An 18,679-nucleotide genomic window follows, 5' to 3' on the forward strand; every position below is an offset into this window, starting at 1 on the left:
CACAGCTCTAAGCCTCTTTATTCCCGAGGCCCCGTGGGCGCCCCGCCCTGCCAGTGCTATGCAGGAGAGCAGGGCTGTGCCGCCCCACACCTGCCCTGCTTTGCTCTGTGCCTGCATACCTGCCCTCCCATCACAGCCAGGGGTACCCCCACCTCTCCAGGAGGGGAGAGCCGCCCCGGCTGCCTCTGGGCTGCAGCCACCCCACATGGGCCCTCAGGAGGGCTGGGAGTCAAGGCCCGCCCTGACTCTCCACCTGGGCCTGGGCAGTGTCCGGTCATACTAGCCAAGGCAGCGAGGCCTGGGGTTCCTGATGAGAGCTGCCCCTGTACCTAGAGGTACATCATCCGGCCAAGCAGGGGTCTCACCACCCAGACGTCATCCACAATCTTCCCATCCTGCAAGGGACAAAAACAAAGGAGGTAGTGAGAGCTCAAAGTCCAGACTCCGGGGCCAAGGACCTGGATTCACACCCCAGCCCTGCCTTTAATGGGCTGTGTGACCTTGGGAGAATTGCTAGGCCTCTCTGAGCCTCAGTTTCCCTCATCTGAAAAGTGGAGATGACAGTAATAGTACCTACCTCATAGATGTTGTGGGAATTAAATGAGATTATTTGTAGAGGGCTTTTTAAAAGGGGATCCTGGGCAAGGACTGGGTAAGGTGTAGTCTATTATGAGCACAAACCCTAGAGTCAGACAAGCCTCACTTACATCCCAGTGCAACAGCTCTCTACATGGCCCTAAGAATGTTACCCAACTCTGAGCCTCACTTCCTTATTCTATACACAGGGGAGAACGGAATGTGATTGACACATAAGCCTAAAGCCTACCCCCGGTACGTGCACCGTTCAATAAAGGGTAGTTATTTATAATAAAGAGAACATGGTCTTTGGAGATAGAGCCCAGCTCTGCCACCCTCCAGCTGTGTGACCCTTGGAAAATTACTTCCCCTCCCTGAGCCTCAGTTCTCTCACCTGCAAAATGGAAAGAAAAACCATCCCCTGGGATTGCTGTGGTGATTAAAATGCTACTAGATGTAAAGAGTCTAGGCCAGCATCTGATATACAACAGGTGCTCAAGAAATCATAATTATTACTATTTGAAAATTACAATGGCAGGGGTGCCGGTGGCACAGACAGTTAAGTGTCCGACTCTTGGTTTCTGCTCAGGTCGTGATCTCAGGGGTGTAAGATCGAGCCCTGCATCGGGCTCTGTGCTCAGCTCAGAGTCTGCTTGAGATTCTCTGTCTGCCTCTGTCCCTCCACCCACTCTTCTCAAATAAATAAATAAATCTTTATTTTAATTTAATTTTTTAAAACTTTTTTGTTAAAGATTTTACTTATTTTACTCATGAGAGACACAGAGAAGCTGAGACACAGGCAGAGGGAGAAGCAGGCTCCCTGTGGGGAGCCCGATGCGGGACTCGATCCCGGGACCCCAGGATCATGCCCTGAGCCAAAGGCAGATGCTCAACCGCTGAGCCACTCAGGCGTCCCAATAAATAAATCTTTCAAAAATAAAATAAAATCACAATGGCAAAAATAAAGAAAGGTAAACCATGAAGATTTGGGTCCATCGAAAGCTGCTTCTGCTACACACACAACATATTGGTTTCCCTCTCACCTGCTCCCACCACCCACTGCTTCAGGTTCATAGACACCTATGGAATTGACCATGCTTTGGAGATTGTTCTAAGCACTTCATATAAATATTGTCATCCCCTTTAACAGACGGGAGAGCCGTGGCTCAGATAGTTGAAATAAATGGCTCGAGGTCAGACAGCTGGCAAGAAGTGGAGGCAGGATTTGAACCCAGGATTGCGAGTTCTGGAATCCATGTTTTTAACCACCCGACTCCAGAACACGCTGGGCCTGGTTACTCAGGCAGGTGACTGGGCCACCGCTCACTGACCTGGTCATCCGACACCTGCTGGATGTGGACGTGGGTCCCGTTGAGGATGTGTAGCCGCGTGTACCCGTACTCTTTCACCCGCACGGCGCTCCAGGGCCGCGGGAAGAGGGAGAAGGGGGTGAGCCGCTCCTCACAGCCCTGCCAGACAGAAGCCTTTAGACCCAGGGTTAGGGTGGGTGAAGGCCCCGCAAGGAGCAGAAACAACCTCCCAGGCCGGGACCCTGATGCCCCCAAGGAAGACAAAGTCTGCTAAGACTTGACCTCACTAATGCTAGGATTGAGTTTTCACCCAGCCAGGCTTCTTGCACCCCCTGGGTCTTTGACTTCTAGAAAAGTGCACGGCTGTAAAAGACTGCCCACTGCAGCATTTTCTGTAAAAGCCCTGAGCTGGCAGGTGCCCAAATGCCCATCAGTGGCGGTCAGTTAAATTCTAGCATAGCCATCACAAAGCAGGGTGTTATGGAAAGGTGGCCGAGATGCATAATAAAAGAGAAAACACAATTTGAAGCAGAGACAAAACCTAGAAGTCTCAACAGTGGGGGTACAGTAGACCCTCCAAGAAAGCTTTTTATAAGTCACCGGTGCCTGGGGGAGGGCGGGTGTTCATCCTTGTAGCAGTATGCCAGGCGACATGAGCAGAGAGCATGAGGGACCTTAGGAAATCACCATTCTGCAGCCATCATTATAATAATGAATGGAAGCAAGAATCATCAATCGATGGTAAAACTAATGGTGAAAGTTTGAGGAATAGCCAGGTATTGGCATAGTCCCAAGTGATCTCTCCAGGACAAAGAGTATATTAATAATCATTAATTATATATAATATTATAAAATATTAATAATGTAATAATCGCTACGACAAATAAAATAAGACCAAATAGAGATTAAAACAGATGTGGTTGGGGTGCCTGGTGGCTCAGTTGGTTGAGCATATGACTTTTTTTTTTATTGTATTTATTTATTTGAGAGAGAGAGAGAGAGAGCACAAGCAGGGGGAGCAGCAGAGGGAGACGGAGAAGCAGGCTCCCCACTGAGCGGGGAGCTGGATGTGGGACTTGATCCCCCGGCCCCAGGATCATGACCTGAGCCGATGGTAGATGCTTAACTGACTGAGCCACTCAGGTGCCCTAAGACTCTTGATTTCAGCGCAGGTCTTGATTTCAGGGTCATGGGATTGAGCCCTGTGTCCGACTCCGTGCTGGACGTGGAGCCTGCCTGGGATTGTCTCTCCCGCTCACCCTCCCCTCCCTGCTCACAAGCACCTGCTCATGCCCCCTCTCTCTCAAAAGAAAACAAAAACAAAAAACAAATGTGGTTAGATGTTCCCGTTTGGGAAATATTGGTAAAGGGGATATTGAGAGTATTTGTATTTTTGCAACTTTTCTGTAAGTCTGAAATAATTTCAAAATTTAAAATTGAAGAAAAAACTAATCTATGCTGATTAACGTTCAGAATAGCGATCACCTAGGGGTATGAGGAGCCATCTGGTGCTGATAACATTCTATTTCCTGCTCCAGGTGGTGGCTTTGCACTGGGCCAATGCCAGGGCCCCGTTCTCAGAGATTCTGGTGTTTGTTCTGGAATGGGGCCCAGATGCAGCAGTTTTAAAACTTCCCCATATAATGTGCACCAAAGTTGAGAACCCCTAGGGCATGAAGCATGATCCAAGTTGTTTTTAAAAAGTGGGTAATATAGTAACACATCTCTATCAAGACAATTACTCAATTGTGCATGCAGAGAACATTCTAAAATGCCATCCAAGAGACAGAGCACCAGAGTAGGGATGAAGACGGGGGTGTGAATGCCTGGGGTTCACCTCCTGCCCCTCTGTACTGTTTGAATTTTTATCACAAGTGGTTCTTACTTTGATCCTACTAGTCTTTAAGAACCATGTTAAAAAATAAGCTCTCTCTCCTTGCAGAAACAAATGGCTCCAAGGTGGAGAGGGGAAAGGTGGGAAAATACAAGATGATCTTGGAGCACCCTCTTGGGCCAAAAACTAAGGAAGTGCTCACGAAATGACAGGGCCACACAAAGAAACACAGGACCTGACCTCAGGAGGTTCCAGTGGCCCAAACGGGGGCAAGGTGAGCAGTGGCATAAATAGTATCAGATAATCACCCGCAGGATAAAATAATCACCCATGAGTCCACACTGGTATAAATCACTAACAAACTACAGAAATGGGACGGAAGGGACTCTTCCTCATGAGAGGATTCTAATGAATAAATCTAGGAGGAATGAGGGAAATAGCAACTCCCCATTAGAACACCACAGTAATCATTGTTGCTGGCAAGACCCACTGGGGGATTCCAAAATCAGTAGGTGAAAGTTTGAGGAGAGACAGGAGATTTGCATGGCCGGAAAGTATCTCCCTGAAGATACTTACTAATTAGTTAGAAAGGGAAATACAACTTTACAGCGGAGGAACCCAGCAGACACCTCCTTAACCAGGCGATTCAGGGAAACACCTCCAGGAATGAGACACATGGATGGGAGGAACCCCCCACCCAATGCACCGAGGAGAATACAACATCACTTCTGTGACTGTCTTGCGCAAAGTGCATAACCCGAATCTCAGCAAAAGGACAGACAAGCCCAGACCAAGGGGCATTCTGCAAAACAACTGGCCAGGAGTCTTCCAAATGTGAAGGATGAAAGACAAGGAAAGACTCGGAAGACACAAGAACTAAACTGAGCGTGGGATCCGGGAACAGAAAGCGGTCGTCAGTGAGAGGTTTGGTGGAAGGTGAATCGAGTCTGGAGTTCAGGTTGCAGCGATAATAAGAAGCTCTCTGTCTTTGGATCCATCCTGTACACCTGGGCACACCCCCAACCCCTGCCACTTGGTGAACCTGGGACTGAACAAGTGTTTGACTGCCTGAGCCTCTGTTTCCACATCTGTACAATGGCCCTGCTACTAGGGCTACCTAAGCTCTAAGGTTGAGAGGTGGTGACAGCAGCTATAGGAACACATGGCACGCAGGCTGGTATTAGAGGCAGTAAAAACGAAGAGGCAAGAAGCCAAAGGCACCCTTCCCCATGCTGCTCACAGCAGACCCGGTGATGATGTGAACAGGGCCTCGAGGGTTGGTGTACGGCGTCTCTCGGCTGCCGTTAAATACCTGGAGAAGGGAAGAAGGGGGAGGCGCAAGTCACACCAGGCCACACTTGGGGGATCCAGGGATCCACCTACACCAGCTGAGGGGCCCTCGGACCTCCTGAGCCTCACCTGGTAGTTGTAAATGGGCCACAGCCGTTCGTATGAGTGCTCGTGAGCCCACAGCTGCAGGTCGACCCCTGAGACATAACAAGTTGGGGTCAAGGCGTTTGGTCCTGGAGAGATGGAAGGGGCTGGGGCCTGGGGCCAGGAGTCCCCCGGGTCACTCACCGTATTTGTAGAAAAGATCCTCCAAGCCGTAGAACTTGCCACGGAGGCCTTTGCGAACCTAGACAGGGTGAGCAAGGAGGTGAATGGGGTGAATGGTGGTGCAGGCCGGCCCCCCGCCTGGCTCTCAGCACCCCGACCCAGGGAGGGGTCCTCACCTTGCTTTCATGCCACGTACAGTCATCCAGGTCAGCATTGGAACAGTACATGGGCCGGTGGCCCATGGTAATGATCCATGGCCGCGCTGCCCGATTCTTATTGGCTTTCTAGAGAGAAGGGCCCAGAGTGAGGGGCAGGGGTGGGGCGAGGGAGGAAAGGGTAGAGGCTGGTCAAGGGATGATGGGGAACCTCCCCCCAGGTTACCTGGAGGTCGCTCTCCAGCCAGTGGAACTGTCTCTCTACCAGGTGGCGGCCGTAGTGGAGGAAGAAGTATACCTCGGTGGAGAAGGAGATGATGTGTGCAGGGCCCAGATCCCAGCTGGAGGGGTCAAAGGGCATGATTCAGAGGTGGGGTCTCCTCAGCATCTCCCACCCCCCAGTCCCCCCAACCCCGGTCCCCCAGATTACCTGTACCACAGGCCTTCGGTGTTCCCTGGCATGGTGAAGCGGGCCTTGTAGTTAGAGAAGTTGCTGGATAAAAGGAAGTAAAAGGGTGGGGAGAGGGTCTGGGGTCCCAGAGCCCACCCCTATCTCCCCACTGTCAGGCCAGGTCTGGCTCCCAGCCCAGCCCTCATCTCCTCTCCTCTCCTCTTGTTACCACTAAGGTGCTGCTGCAGCATGAGATACTAAGGTAAGATGCTAAGTAAGGGAGGCATGTCTGTTTGCATCCATCAGACCCTCACCCACCCCGAAGCCCCGGGCCCTCACTAGCGTTCTTCGTGATTCCCAGGGCACGTCATGTATGGCAGGCTGGCGGCCACAGGTTCGATGAGCCGCATGAACTTGTCCCCGACACGAGCGTTGTCCTGATCCATGTTATAGGCAAAGTCTCCTGGGGGGCAGGGGGACCGAGGAGAGAGTGAGGACCCAGACCCGGCCCTCCCTTCCCCAGAACGGAGAGCCCTGGTTGCTCAGCTGTGCAACCCCCTGGCCTTGAGCCATCCTGGTTCTCTGATCCCTACCTCACACCCACCCACATGTGCACTTGGAGCTGTTTCCTGAACCTCTGGCCCCTGAGACCCTCCCTCCCCCGCACCCTGCAAGACCTCGCTGGTCTCCTGTGCTCCTATCTGGAGCACTGGCCCCCATCTCTGCCCGCCCTCTTGTCCCCTCCCAGGACAGCGCTGACACGATCTGGTACTGGTTTTGTACCAGGCACAGTTCCAAATGCTTTACATACTTGATCACCTGAACCTTCAAAACACCCTGTGAGGTGGATGGTATTATCGCTCCATTTCAGATGGAGAAACTGAGGCCCAGAGGGGTTAAGTGCTCATGCAAGATCACACGGCTGGTTAGTAAAGATCCAGGAATCAGGCCCTGGGAGTCGATTCCAGTCTGTGGCTGTGAACCCAATCAGCCCCAATCTCCATCTCCCATGTGTGTCCTTGTCCCCTGAAGCCGCAGCAGCAATGATAATGACAAGGAGCACGTGGCACTTACAGCATGCCAGGCAATGTCACCTATGTAGTCATCACGACAGTCCCGTGATTTCTGGACCAGCCTTAGCTCTCATCATAATAACACAGAGGACAAAACCAAGGCACATGGCTCTACGTGCTGGAGCTGGGATTTGAACCTGGGCAGTCTGGTTAACCACAGACACCACGTCCCGGGCCGGCCTCATCACCTGTCCCCTTTAGAACCACACTCACCCCAGCACAGTGCCCTAGAGAGCCCCGGGATCGCCTCCTCCCCCCCAAGCCCCACCCCCCACCTCCGGGCGCACCCATGCCGATGCCTCACCCACATGGAGAACAGCATCGTACATGCCCTGCTGGGTGTCCCTGCGCAGCCGGGGTAAGGCCTTCGGGTTGTCGGCCCCCAGGTCCCCAAACACAGCCAGACGGGGGCTCCAGTGGGGACCGTTCTTCAGGGCTCTGAAGCGGAACCGACGGCTCCAGCCCCGAGAACTGCCACAGCGGTAAACTGAGGGCAAGGGGGAGGTCACAGTCAGCTAGGCGTGCCCCCCAGGCTGCCTCCTCTGCACAGCCCCCACAATCCATCTTCACTTGGTGGGGAGAGGAAGTGGGGATTGAGGGGTTCTGACCCATGCCCTTCAGTCCACCGCACCCCAGACCCCAGCACCTCCCATTTCCATCCCGGAGTCTCATGCAAGAGGCTCCAGATGAGCAGAGCTGTTCCCAGCCCAGCCTGAGCCCCCTGCCCGCGGTGGCTTCCCGCTGACACCACACTCCTCTTCCTGCACCCCCTCAACACCTGGGCCTGGGGTCCCTCTCACCGTACTGGACCCCGGGCAGCAGTCCCCGCAGCGTGACTCGATGGATGTAGAACTTCCTCCGCAGGACGCCCCCATCCACAAAGGGGCTGAAGGTGCCCTGTGCCCGGAGCGGCAGGGGGCCCGTCAACTGCAGTCCGAACTGCACTTCGGAGCGCGTGGGGACCCACGTGGTCCAGGTGACAGTCATGGAGCCAGGCTCATCTGCAAGAAAGGAACAGAGCCAGGGCGGGCAGTGAAGCCTGAGCCGGAGCAGGGAAGGACATATAGACACAGACTCTCTCCAACAGCTCAGGGACAAGTTAGTGGTTAGGGACACGGGTTCCGGAGCTCCCCGCATTAGACCTCAGCTTTGCCATCTGCAAGCTGGGGTTCCCTGTACAAGTCACTTCGCCTCTCTGAGCCTCAGTTTCCAAATCTGTAAAGTGGAATAATGATAGTATCTAAGGGTTTTGATGAGGCTTAGGGGAATAAATACAAGAGAAGCACTTGGAACGGTGTGGTTAGGATTCCATGGGTGAGTGGATATGATTCTTAATATCTCGATTTACTCGTGCAGCCCGTGTGCCAAACATTTTACAGACATGATACCACTTAGGGGTTATAAACCCAGATGTTGAGAACCCTGCTAGGTAATATAAACAGGAACAAAGGCCAGCTGGAAGGAGTAAGGCAGCAGAGAGCTCTGGGGTGTGCAGCAAACTGTCCACCCCTCCCTACCTTAAAGGGGCCACCATCACCACTCCCGTGATAGTGGTCTTGCAGGAAGCAGGCTCAGTGGCCCTAAATCTGTCTACTTCTAGAAGAAGTCTCTATTACATGGGTTTTTATATTCCAGGAACATGGACACATAGATAGAGATAGATAGATAGATCCAAACTTTTCAGTGATAGCTCAAAATTCTTAAATGCCGGCAACCAAATCAAGGTTTGTTTTTATAAGACTTTATTTATTTGAGAGAGAGAGAGCAGGAGAGCATAAGTGGGAAGAAGGAGCAGGTTCCCCACTGAGCAGGGAGCCCCGATGTGGGCTCCATCCCAGGACCCTGAGATCATGACACGAGCTGAAGGCAGATGCTCAACCAACCAAGGCACCCAGGCGCCCCCAACTCAAGGTTTTAAACCTGCCACACGGTATGGTCTGATGTCAGGAGGACGTGTTCTTATTCCGGCAATAGGAGAATGCGTGGGCACAGGATTCTTCATTGCTGTTTGTAATCACAGCATATCAGAAACAACCAAAATGCCCATCCACAAGAGAGGGACCCCATTAGACTATGTAACATCCAGACAGTGGAGCACAGGGGAGCTATCCAAAGAAAGAGGACACGTTCTAGGAAGTGCTGTGGAATGACATCTGGGACGTCCAGTGAAATTTAAAAAGCAAAACACACAAGACTTGTCTATGGTCATCTGTTCTTCATGGAAGAGCACCCAGGTACCTACTCATCTGCATGAAAGAAATACGGGAAGGAGTCAGGAGAAAGGAAAGACATGGGTTACTTACATGGGGTGGGTGAGAACGGGGTAGAAAAGGGAGACAGGAACGGAGCAGAAAAAGACCAGAAGGGAAAACATGACCTTTTTTGTGTGTAATTCTGATTCTTAGAATTATAGTCACATTTCATATTTCCTTCATGCACCCCTAAAATCACACTAAGGATTACAACCACCCGGGATGAAGGGAGAAGCCAGTGTGGAATGTAAACTCTAACCAATGGCTGTCACTATATTTATTTACTTTTAAGATTTTATTTATTTATTCATGAGAGACACAGAGAGAGAGGCGGAGACACAGGCAGAGGGAGAAGCAGACTCCCCATGGGGAGCCTGATGCGAGAATCGATCGCAGGACCCCGGGATCATGATCTGAGCCAAAGGCAGACTCTCAACCACTGAGCCACCCACGTGTCCCAATGTCACTATATTTAAAAAGTGAATAGAGCAACCACACTGAAGAGGGGTTAACCACGGACTAGGTCTCGACTGGACACTATAAAACTATAGCAAAAAGGTACAAATTTCCAGTCATATAATAAGTCACAGAGATGGAAAAAAGGACAGCCTACGGAATATAGTCAAGCATACCATGCTAACGTTGCATGGTGACAGATCCAGTAGTGAATAGAATTGTCGAGTCACTCTGTTGTACATCTGAAACTAATGTAACATTGGATGTTAACTTATACCTCAGTAATAAAAAAAAATTTAAAAAAAAACCTTTAAAAAAACTACAGAGGAAAAGGACTGCACATACTTGTCACCTAGTAAGTGTTCTCACAGGGATCCAGGCAAACAATTCTGAGACTGCTTTATGCCTCTACTCGCGTCGAACAAATACCTAAGTATACTATAAAAGTGGGAGATAAGTTTCACAATGCTGGAGAAAGAAGGCTAATAAGAGATAAATAAATAAAGAAATAAAGAAAGAAAGAAAGAAAGAAAGAAAGAAAAGAAAGAAAGAAAGAAAGAAAGAAAGAAAGAAAGAAAGAAAGAAAGAAAGAAAGAAAGAAAGAAGAGGGCTAAAATAAGCCCGTGATGTTGGACTAGAATCACAGGTGTCAGTATGATCTCACGGTAAGTGCGATTATATATGTACAGAGAGATATGGAAATTGAGATGTGTGTGTGTGTGTGTGTGTAATACACACACACGTTGCCTAGCTTTGTTTGTGAAGGGCCTGGAAGCTGTGATACCTCAGTAGCCACGAGCACACCTAGTGCTCAGATCTTAGTTTCTAGATACCCGTTCTGTGGCGAAAGAAACCCGGGCTCCTCGGAGAAGCAGTTGATTCCAACGATGGGGAAGAAATATGCGAAATAAGCCTGGAGTGACTTGTGGTGCCAGAAAGTGGGGCAGTGCTCAAGAAATGATGGGGGTTTGTGGAAAGAACATGGAAGCCGATCCGAAGGAATTCCAAAAGACCAAATCTGGGACAACTTGAACCACAAAATAAACAATGATAATGATTTAACCTATATCAAAATAGGTATTTGTAAGTCTATTCTGAAATACATAAATAAATAAATGGATGGATGGATGGATGGAGGCGGGAAGGGATAGCTTTCCTTAGAGTAAAATTTCCATTAAATGGAGAGAAGGAATTAGAAAGTCACAAAATCATAATTAGGCAAACACCACACTAATAATTATTTCAGGCAAGATCCACCTCGGATGGATCTTTAGACGGATGCTAAAATCAGTGGGTTAAAGTTTTAAGAGAAACATAATTTGCATGGTCTTAAGGAGCCTCCCCCATTTTATTTATTTATTTATTTATTTATTTATTTATTTATTTTGATTTATTTATTTATTTGAGAGAGAGAGGGCATGAGTGGGAGGGGCAGAGGGAGAGGGAGAGAGAATCTTAAGCAGGCTCCACACTAAACTTGGAGCCTCACGCAGGGCTCAATCTCATGACCCCGAGATGGTGGCCTGAGCTGAAACCAAGAGTTGGATGCTTAACTGACTGAGCCACCCCGGCAGCCCTCCCCCCAAGGTATTTATTAACCGCAAAAGGAAGAAGAAAAATCCTATGGTGGAGAAACCCAGCAGGCCCCACTGTAACCACGCAGTGAAGGTCAACACCACCAGTAACAGCAATAAGCTGCGTCAGCATCGTGCGCTCGGATACCAGGCACCAGGCAGGACACAACATCCGCAGCTCTGATAGTCTTGCCAGCAAAGCACGTAACTTCATTCCAATCAGGAGAAAATACCCGACAGACCCCAAATGAGGGCTACCCTACAAAATAACTGCTCGGTACTAAAAAAATGTCAGATCATGAAAGGTAAGGAAAGAAGCAACTGGCAGGTTGGAGGTGACTAAGAAGGGCAGCCAAATGCTAAATAATGAAATAAGCAAGCGGAAAAACTGCTGACATTCCAGCGGATTCTATAGTTTAGTTAATAGTATATTATACCAATGTTAATGACTTCCTGTTTTTTTTTTAAGATTTTATTTATTTATTTGAGAGAGAGAGAGAGAATGAGTTGGGGGGAGGGGCAGGGTGAGACGAAGACTCCCCACTGAGCAGGGAGCCTGACTCAAGGCTCAATCCAAAGACACTGAGATCCTGACCTGAGCCAAAGGCATAAACTTAACTGACTGACCCACTCAGGCACCCAACTTCCTGGTTTTAATAAATATATTGTGGTAAATAAATAAATAAATAAATAAATAAATAAATAAATAAAATAAACATATTGTGGTGCCTGGGTGGCTCAGCCAGTTAAGCATCCAACTCTTGATTTTGGCTCAGATCGTGATCTCGGGGTTGTGAGATCAAACTCTGGGTCAGCTCTGGGCTGGGCATGGAGCCTGCTTAAGATTCTCTCTCTCTCTCTCTCTCTCTCTCTCTCTCTCTCTCCCTCTGCTCCTCACCTCCCCTGCACGCCCATGCACACTATGTCTCTCTAAAAATAATAATAATAATAATTCAAAATAAATAAACAAACACATACCATAATTATGTAAGATGCTAACGTAACAGTAGCAGAAATCGGGTGAGGGAGATATGGGAACTCTGTAATATTTCTGTAAATTTTCTGTGAAATCTAAAATTAGTAAAAGTTGAAGTTTTAAGACAAATATCCTGGGTTGCTAAGCCGGCCAGCCGGGGTTCAAATCCCAGACTGTGTGACCCAGGTGTCAGACTCTTCTATCTCTATCAGCCTCAGTTTACTCTTCTGTAAAATGGGAGTAACTCTAGGACCGGCAGCTTAAGATCCAGTGTGAGGCTAAGTGAGTTATCCCTCTGAGGCATTTAGTAAGAGCTTATTTGCTATTGTTACTGTGACGGCCGGACAGGGGACAGCTGTCATCTCACTGGATTTTCACAGCAGCACCACGAGATGGGTTTACTGTCCTTCCATTTTACAGAGGCCTCCAGGCAAAGTGCCTCGTCCAAGGTCAGTTGGTCAATGAGCGTCAAAGCCAGTTCATTTGAGTAGTTTCAGATTCTACAGGGCAGCTAAGCTTTACGAAACGATCTTCCTGGGGCACCTGGGTGGCTCGGTCGGTTGAGCGTCCGACTCTTGATTTCAGCTCAGGTCATGATCCCAGGGTCCTGGGATCGAGTCTTAAGTGAGGCTCCCTGCGCTGTAGGGAGCTTGCTTCTCCCTCTGCCCCTCCCCTATTTTTTCTTTCTCTCTCTCTCAAATAAATTAAATCTTTAAAAGAAATGATCTTCCTCATGAGTGTCAAGGACACACACACACGCACAAAAAAAAACCCCAAAACCCAAAACCCAAAAAACCAGGAAAGACTGAGGAGCGAAAGAGACTAGAGACACAGCAGCAAGATGCAGTGTGGGATGGTGGATCGGATCCTGGATTAGATAAAGACATTCGTGGAAAAATTGGTGAAACCCGAACAAAGGCCAGAGTTCAGTTAGTGATATAACGCCAAGGTTCATTTGTTAGCTTTGACCATGGGCACATAAGACGTTGGCATTAGGGGAAGCTGAGTGAGGAGCATACGGAAACCCTGCACTAACTTTGCACCTCTTCCATAAATCTAACATTATTTGAAAATAGCAAGCTGAAATTATTCAAAAGCCAGACAGAAAGAAAGGGCTGTGCCTTCAGCTTCGGTGCAGTATCGAAAAGGAATAGGCACAATTATTTGCAACTCCTTTTAAAATCCTCCTCTGTGCTTCAACCCCAAGTCTTGTGAGACCACATTTCCTTCATATGTATCATCCAAAGCAACATATCACAACAGCAGCAGAAGCAGATGTGTGTGTGGGGGGACCTGGGTGTCTCCTATTAAGCCAGACATTAAAGAGACTTAAAAAGATGTAAACCAATGCCACGCTTCTCATTAAATTTGTTCCCTTTGGTACAGTCGTTATTTTTCATGAAAAATGCCATTTACCTTAACACAGAATGGCTTTATTACTGTTCATTCTAAACGATTTAAAAATGTTTAAGTGCCTCAGTTTCGGGTTCTAACACGGCAAATATTACAGGTATAACTCACATAAGCTAACGCTCTTGAAGGTTCGCAATCGTTTTTAGCCGCGCCAAGGGGCCCTGCGACAAAAACGTGTGAGAACCATGGCTACACCCCATTTTGCCACTTCACAGGTCATATCTCATTTACTCCCCACTATGAGGTCATGCTAATATTTCCCACTGTCCCGATGAGGAAGCTGAGGCCAGAGAGGTTAAGTGACTCACCTACAGTCACACAGCAGGTGAGTTGCAAAGCAGGGATTGAAACCCAAAATGTTTGGGTCCAGAGGCTCCAGAGTCCAAGGCCTGACCACCACAGGGCCCTGTGATCCCCTAGATCAAGGACCAGGAGGTAGCTTTGGGGGGACACAAGGAACAGTGACACAACGAGAAGGACACCAGTGGTCCCCTTTGGAGGACGCTTATGAGAGGCTGGACACTGGAATCATTTCCCACACAGCCAGCTGCGCCGCTGCTGGGGACCCCCGCTCAACAGAGGCACACAACCAAAGTCCAGGAAGACCAGGCCACCAGCCCAGGCTCCTACAGCAATCCACAAGGGGATACTTGAGCCCCCAAACCCCCTGGGCCTCCCTGGGAAACTCCCAGAAGTGGCCACAGAACTTACCTGGGTAGGACAGGTGGACTTGCTCAGGGGCCGCCTCTGGGGCCCCCTGGACTCCCAGGGAGAGAAACAGGAGCAGACAGCAGCAGGACCGGCAGGGACAGAGGGGGCGCATGCTAAGGGGACAGTGTGGGGGGAGGGCAGACGGAGAAGGGGAGGGGTCCACAGTAGATCAGATTCCTCAGGAACAGCACCAAGGGGCTGGGAAGACGCAGGGTGGCAGATCAGGCAATGTCGGGGGAGGGAGGCAGGATGGTGAGGAGGTCTTCAAGAGGATGGTTATCCGGATGCTAGAGAGAAAAAAAATCCGATCACTACCAAGCCCCAAGTGTTCTGAGACTCGCTGTGTGCTAAGCACTTTGCATACATTAACTCCTGGGAGCCTCCCAGCATTCCTCCTCGTGGTGGCCACCGTGATCACCACCGGATCACCGGATCACGGATCACCCAGGAGGCAAATGAGCAACCGTGATTCAGTGCACGGCTAGGGTGTGATGGAGCCGGACTGGAACCCAGGGGTCCTAACCGCAGCTCACCCCTGATCAGTGAGAGGTTTGGGGGAGGGGTGGGGGCTCAGCGTAGAAAGTTGCCCTTGGCAACCCCCTCCCCAGCATTCCAGCCTCCTCTCAGCAACCCCAGCTCCCAGGGCCTGTCGCTCCATCCCTAGCAGCGCCCCGGGCTCTCAGACCTCAACACCCTGCATTTTGGCCTCCAGGCTTGGTGTTTGGTCTTAGTGACCTCAGTCCTCCACTCCATCCCCAGGAGCCTCCGGAATTCCATCCTACCTGGAGCGGACGCTTGCCCTCTGCCGCCTGCCTGGCATCCCATCCTGCCTAGGTGACCCCAACATCCCTCCTAACCCCCCCAGCCCCCCAGCCCTGCACCTGCTACCCAGTCCCCTTCTCCCCAGCCCTTCTGGCCGGCTCCAGTTTGCTCCCCAGCTCCCGCAGGACCTGCTGGGGGCCCAGCCCGGGTCAGGCCCGTCAGCGGCTGGGGGAATCCTCCCGGGCCCGGCTCACCCTCCGGGCGCCCGCCAGCCGCCCGCACGCGCGTCTCCCGCCACCAGGGCGGCGGCGGTATTTATGAGTTCGCAGGCACCGAGGCATCCAGCCGCCCACAGCTGTCCCAGCCCCGGAAGAGCCGGCCTTCCCCAAGTGACAGGCTCCCAGACAACCGGGGCCCCGGGTCGCACAGGTCCGGCCGGTCCTGGGCGCCCCACGCCCACCCGCCCACCCCCCCCCCCGGGGTGGGGCGTGGGAAGGGGGACCCAGAAAGGCTTGGTAAGCCGCAGCCGCCACCTCCAGGCTGACCACCGGAGGAGCACCGGGACAGGTAAGGCTGCGCTCGTCCCCCAGCCGCCCCACCCCCCGACTGCGGGAGTCCCCAGGGCACGGACACTGGTCCCCACCCCCTGCCCTGCCAGATCCCGAGGTCCCCAGGTATGTCGGCGTTGGGGCCTGCGACCCAGGGGATTCCCCTATCCCTTCCCGCCCGCTCACCGTCCTCGAAAGTCCTTCCTCCTGCCTCCTTCCCCAAGCTTGGCCCTCGGCTTCTCCCCAGAGAACCCCCAGTCCCCTCGGGGGCACACTGAACACACGACATCAAAATCCACGAAAAGGCTGGTTTCTGCTGCTTCTGAGCTGGGCGCCCTAGGCGGGTTACTTAACCTCGCTGAGCCTGGCCTTCCTCACCTGTAAAACGAAGGTAGTAAGAGTACATACCCTATGGGCTGTTGGGAGGATTAAACCAGATGAGGCATGAAATTTCATGCTGAGAACGCGGCCTGGCCCAGAGTAAGGGCTGGATGAGAATCAGCTTTTTTTTTCTCTTTTCTAAATTATTATTAATGCATGAACTCCAGAAATTGCCCTGGGGTCTAGGTGGGAGCCAGTGAGAATTTTCCTGTACACCTTGGTGAGCTGTTTGAAGGCTGAGAGTGGCTTGCCACAAAATATGTTCAGGGGTTGCCCCAGCAGCAGGAAAAGTTGGGGGGGGGGTGTCCAGGTTTTTCATTATTCTCCCTTCCTGTCAGCAGATAAAATGACCCGACCACTTGGCTTTTAGTAATTCGAAGTATAGCAGTTCGGCTGGTTGGGTACACAGATTTCCGAGCCTGACTCTGAGCCTGGGAAGGGTTCAAGATGGGCCTGCTGTTTGGATTTTTCCCCACCCTCTAGAGTCTCTGTGACAGCTTAAAATGTAATAATAAGCAGCTCCTTCAGCCGTACTCAAATACCCTCAAGAACTCACTCCCACTCCTACCCATTGTAGCTCGCCCTCAGTTTTGTTTTTCTTCCAGAGCTGAGGCTCTTAACCTTTTTCTGTGCCAGAGACACTTAGGGAGCGCTGCTGAAGCCCTCCTCAGAATCATGTTTTTACAGGCATGAAATAAACTCACAGCGGCATGAAAGAAACCAATGCCACTGAATTATGGATATAGAAATTTTTTTAAGTTTATTTTTTTAAGTACTCTCTACACTTGGGGCGCCTGGGTGGCTCAGTGGTTGAGCGTCTGCTTTTGGCTCAGGGCGTGATCTCGGGGTCCTGGGACTGAGTCCCGCATCGGGCTCCCCGCCTGCTTCTCCCTCTACTTATGTCTCTGTGCCTCTCTCTGTCTCTCATGAATAAATAAATAAAATCTTTATTTTTTTTCAAACGTACTCTCTACATCCAACATGGGGCTCGAACTCATGACTCTGAGATCAAGGATCACACGCTCCTCTGACAGGCGCCCCCCAAAAATATTTTTAAAACTAGTATGTGATGCGGTAAGATATGTGCTTCTTTCTCAATGCATGAAACTTTGAGATCTAGCTCAGGTTGAAAAAAATGATGGTAACTCAGAAGCTTCAGTGGGTGTAAAGAAGATGCTTGAGAGGGCTGAAGTGACTGCAGTGGGATGTGAAAACATCTTGGATTTCTTTCTTTTTGTGAGAGAGAGGGAGGCTGCGCTCCTGTGGGAGGTATGGGGAGGGGAGGGCAGGGGAGGGGCAGAGAGGGGGAAAGAAAATCTTAAGCAGGCTCCACGGGTGGAATCTGAAGCAACACTCGATCTCATGAACCTGAGATCATGACCTGAGCTGAAATCAAGAGTCAGACGCCTAACCGACTGAGCCCCCCGGGGGCCCCTGATTTCTTCCTGTGGCAGAGCTGCAAGTCTGCAAATAGGACAGAAGGACAAGGTACATTTCCGTCCCAGCAGCCCGTTCTTAAATGGTACCCTCTTAAAAATATTGGAGGACTCCAAAGAGGTTTTGTGTAATGGGTTCTATCCATTGATATTTATCATGTGAGAAAATTAAAATGAGGGACGCCTGGGTGGCTCAGTGGTTGAGCATCTGCCTTTGGTTCAGAGCGGGATCCTGGGGTCCCGGGATCGAATCCCACATCCGACTCCCTGCAGGGAGCCTGCGTCTCCCTCTGCCTATGTCTCTGTCTCTGTTTTTCATGAATGAATAAACAAAATCTTAAAAGGAAAGAAAATTAAAGTGAGAAGTTTTTAAAACACACGAATCCACATGCGTACATTCCATTAGCCAGCCCATCAATGATGTCACCATGGGTCAGGCCACCTTTGGAGAGTGAAAAAGACAAACACGTCTTAGTATTATAACGCAAATAGTTTGACCTCATTAACGCCCTAAAAAAGGTCTTGGGGATTTTCAGACCGACCACATTCTGAGGACTGCCGAGGGCAAAGAAAAGGGCAAGAAAAGCAAGGAGGTCGTTGGTTTTCTCATCCAAATGCATATGCCCCTGAATCCCATCCCTCAGCTCCCATGAAAAGTCTCACCACATTTGCACCTGTTGGTCCTTGATGTGGTGGACGAGGACTCACAGCCCTCGTGCGGCCCCTCCCCGACTCCTGCTCAGACCTCAGCCCTCTCCTACTCTCAGGACCTCCCGTGAACTATTTCCAGTTCCTCTTTCCAGACAGCTTTGTGTTTTGAGAAATATCCTTCCACTTCTCTTATTTCTTCTCCTCAGAGTGGAGAACCTTGTGGTAGTGAACAGAGTATCTGCTCTGGGGCCCGATGGCCTGAGATTAGATCTAGCTTGAGCATTGACTAACTTAAGCAGTTACTGAACACCACAGTTCCTCAGTTTCCCCTTCTGTTAAATGTCAGTAATAACAGTAACAATCTCATAGTGTCGTTGTGAAGATGGAATAAAGTAGAGGGCCTGGGTGGCTCAGTCGGTTAAGTGTCTGCCTTCAGCTCAGGTCATGATCTCAGGGTCCTGGGTTCAAGTCCTGAGTCAGGCTCTGTGCTCAGTGGGGAGTCTGTTTCTCCCTCTCCCTCTACCCCTCCTGCCTCCTCATGCTCTCTCTCTCACACACTTTCTCTAATAAATAAATAAAAATCTTTTAAAAAAAGATTAAATAGGGGGATCCCTGGGTGGCTC

General features: G+C 50.4%; 1 protein-coding gene and 1 long non-coding RNA gene across 6 annotated transcripts in view; one reads left to right on the forward strand and one right to left on the reverse strand.

The window, feature by feature from the left end:
• Positions 1 to 15,448, reverse strand: ACP7 (acid phosphatase 7, tartrate resistant (putative)). Of its 3 annotated transcripts, none has more exons than XM_038528940.1 (13): positions 15,295 to 15,448; positions 14,279 to 14,565; positions 7,697 to 7,897; positions 7,201 to 7,383; positions 6,163 to 6,286; positions 5,863 to 5,925; positions 5,659 to 5,773; positions 5,454 to 5,561; positions 5,299 to 5,356; positions 5,140 to 5,207; positions 4,961 to 5,032; positions 1,908 to 2,045; positions 1 to 395 (listed from the first exon to the last, which is right to left on the reverse strand). In XM_038528940.1, exons 2-13 carry the CDS (start codon positions 14,388 to 14,390, stop codon positions 330 to 332), a joined length of 1,308 nt encoding a protein of 435 aa, XP_038384868.1. In that variant the 5' UTR covers positions 14,391 to 14,565; positions 15,295 to 15,448; the 3' UTR covers positions 1 to 329. The 3 variants fall into 3 exon arrangements, with proteins under 3 accessions (XP_038384868.1, XP_038384870.1, XP_038384869.1); XM_038528942.1 differs by having other exon boundaries at positions 15,229 to 15,322; XM_038528941.1 differs by lacking the exon at positions 15,295 to 15,448 and adding an exon at positions 14,643 to 14,838.
• The window catches only part of LOC102152935, a 22,933-nt gene continuing 18,974 nt past the window's right edge, over positions 14,721 to 18,679 (forward strand). Inside the window, exon 1 of one of the 3 annotated variants that reach the window (XR_005354642.1) lies at positions 14,721 to 15,112. This is a non-coding gene — a long non-coding RNA (uncharacterized LOC102152935). Of the gene's footprint in view, positions 15,113 to 15,388; positions 15,608 to 18,679 lie in introns of those variants that run through there. The other 2 variants (XR_005354640.1, XR_005354641.1) reach the window with 2 other exon arrangements.

Source organism: Canis lupus, chromosome 1, assembly GCF_011100685.1.
Source record: "Canis lupus familiaris isolate Mischka breed German Shepherd chromosome 1, alternate assembly UU_Cfam_GSD_1.0, whole genome shotgun sequence".
In the NCBI taxonomy this organism is placed as follows: Eukaryota; Metazoa; Chordata; class Mammalia; order Carnivora; family Canidae; genus Canis; species Canis lupus.

Bases quoted from the DNA above. Each gene is read 5' to 3' on its own strand.
- ACP7 (XM_038528940.1), bottom strand. From the start codon at position 14,390: ATGCGCCCCCTCTGTCCCTGCCGGTCCTGCTGCTGTCTGCTCCTGTTT. The intron at 2,046-4,960 runs GTGAGCAGCATG...TCTGTCTGGCAG, and splicing joins ACATCATCACCGGGTCTGCT to GGCTGTGAGGAGCGGCTCAC. The intron at 396-1,907 runs GTCAGTGAGCGG...TGTCCCTTGCAG, and splicing joins AGCAGGTGTCGGATGACCAG to GATGGGAAGATTGTGGATGA.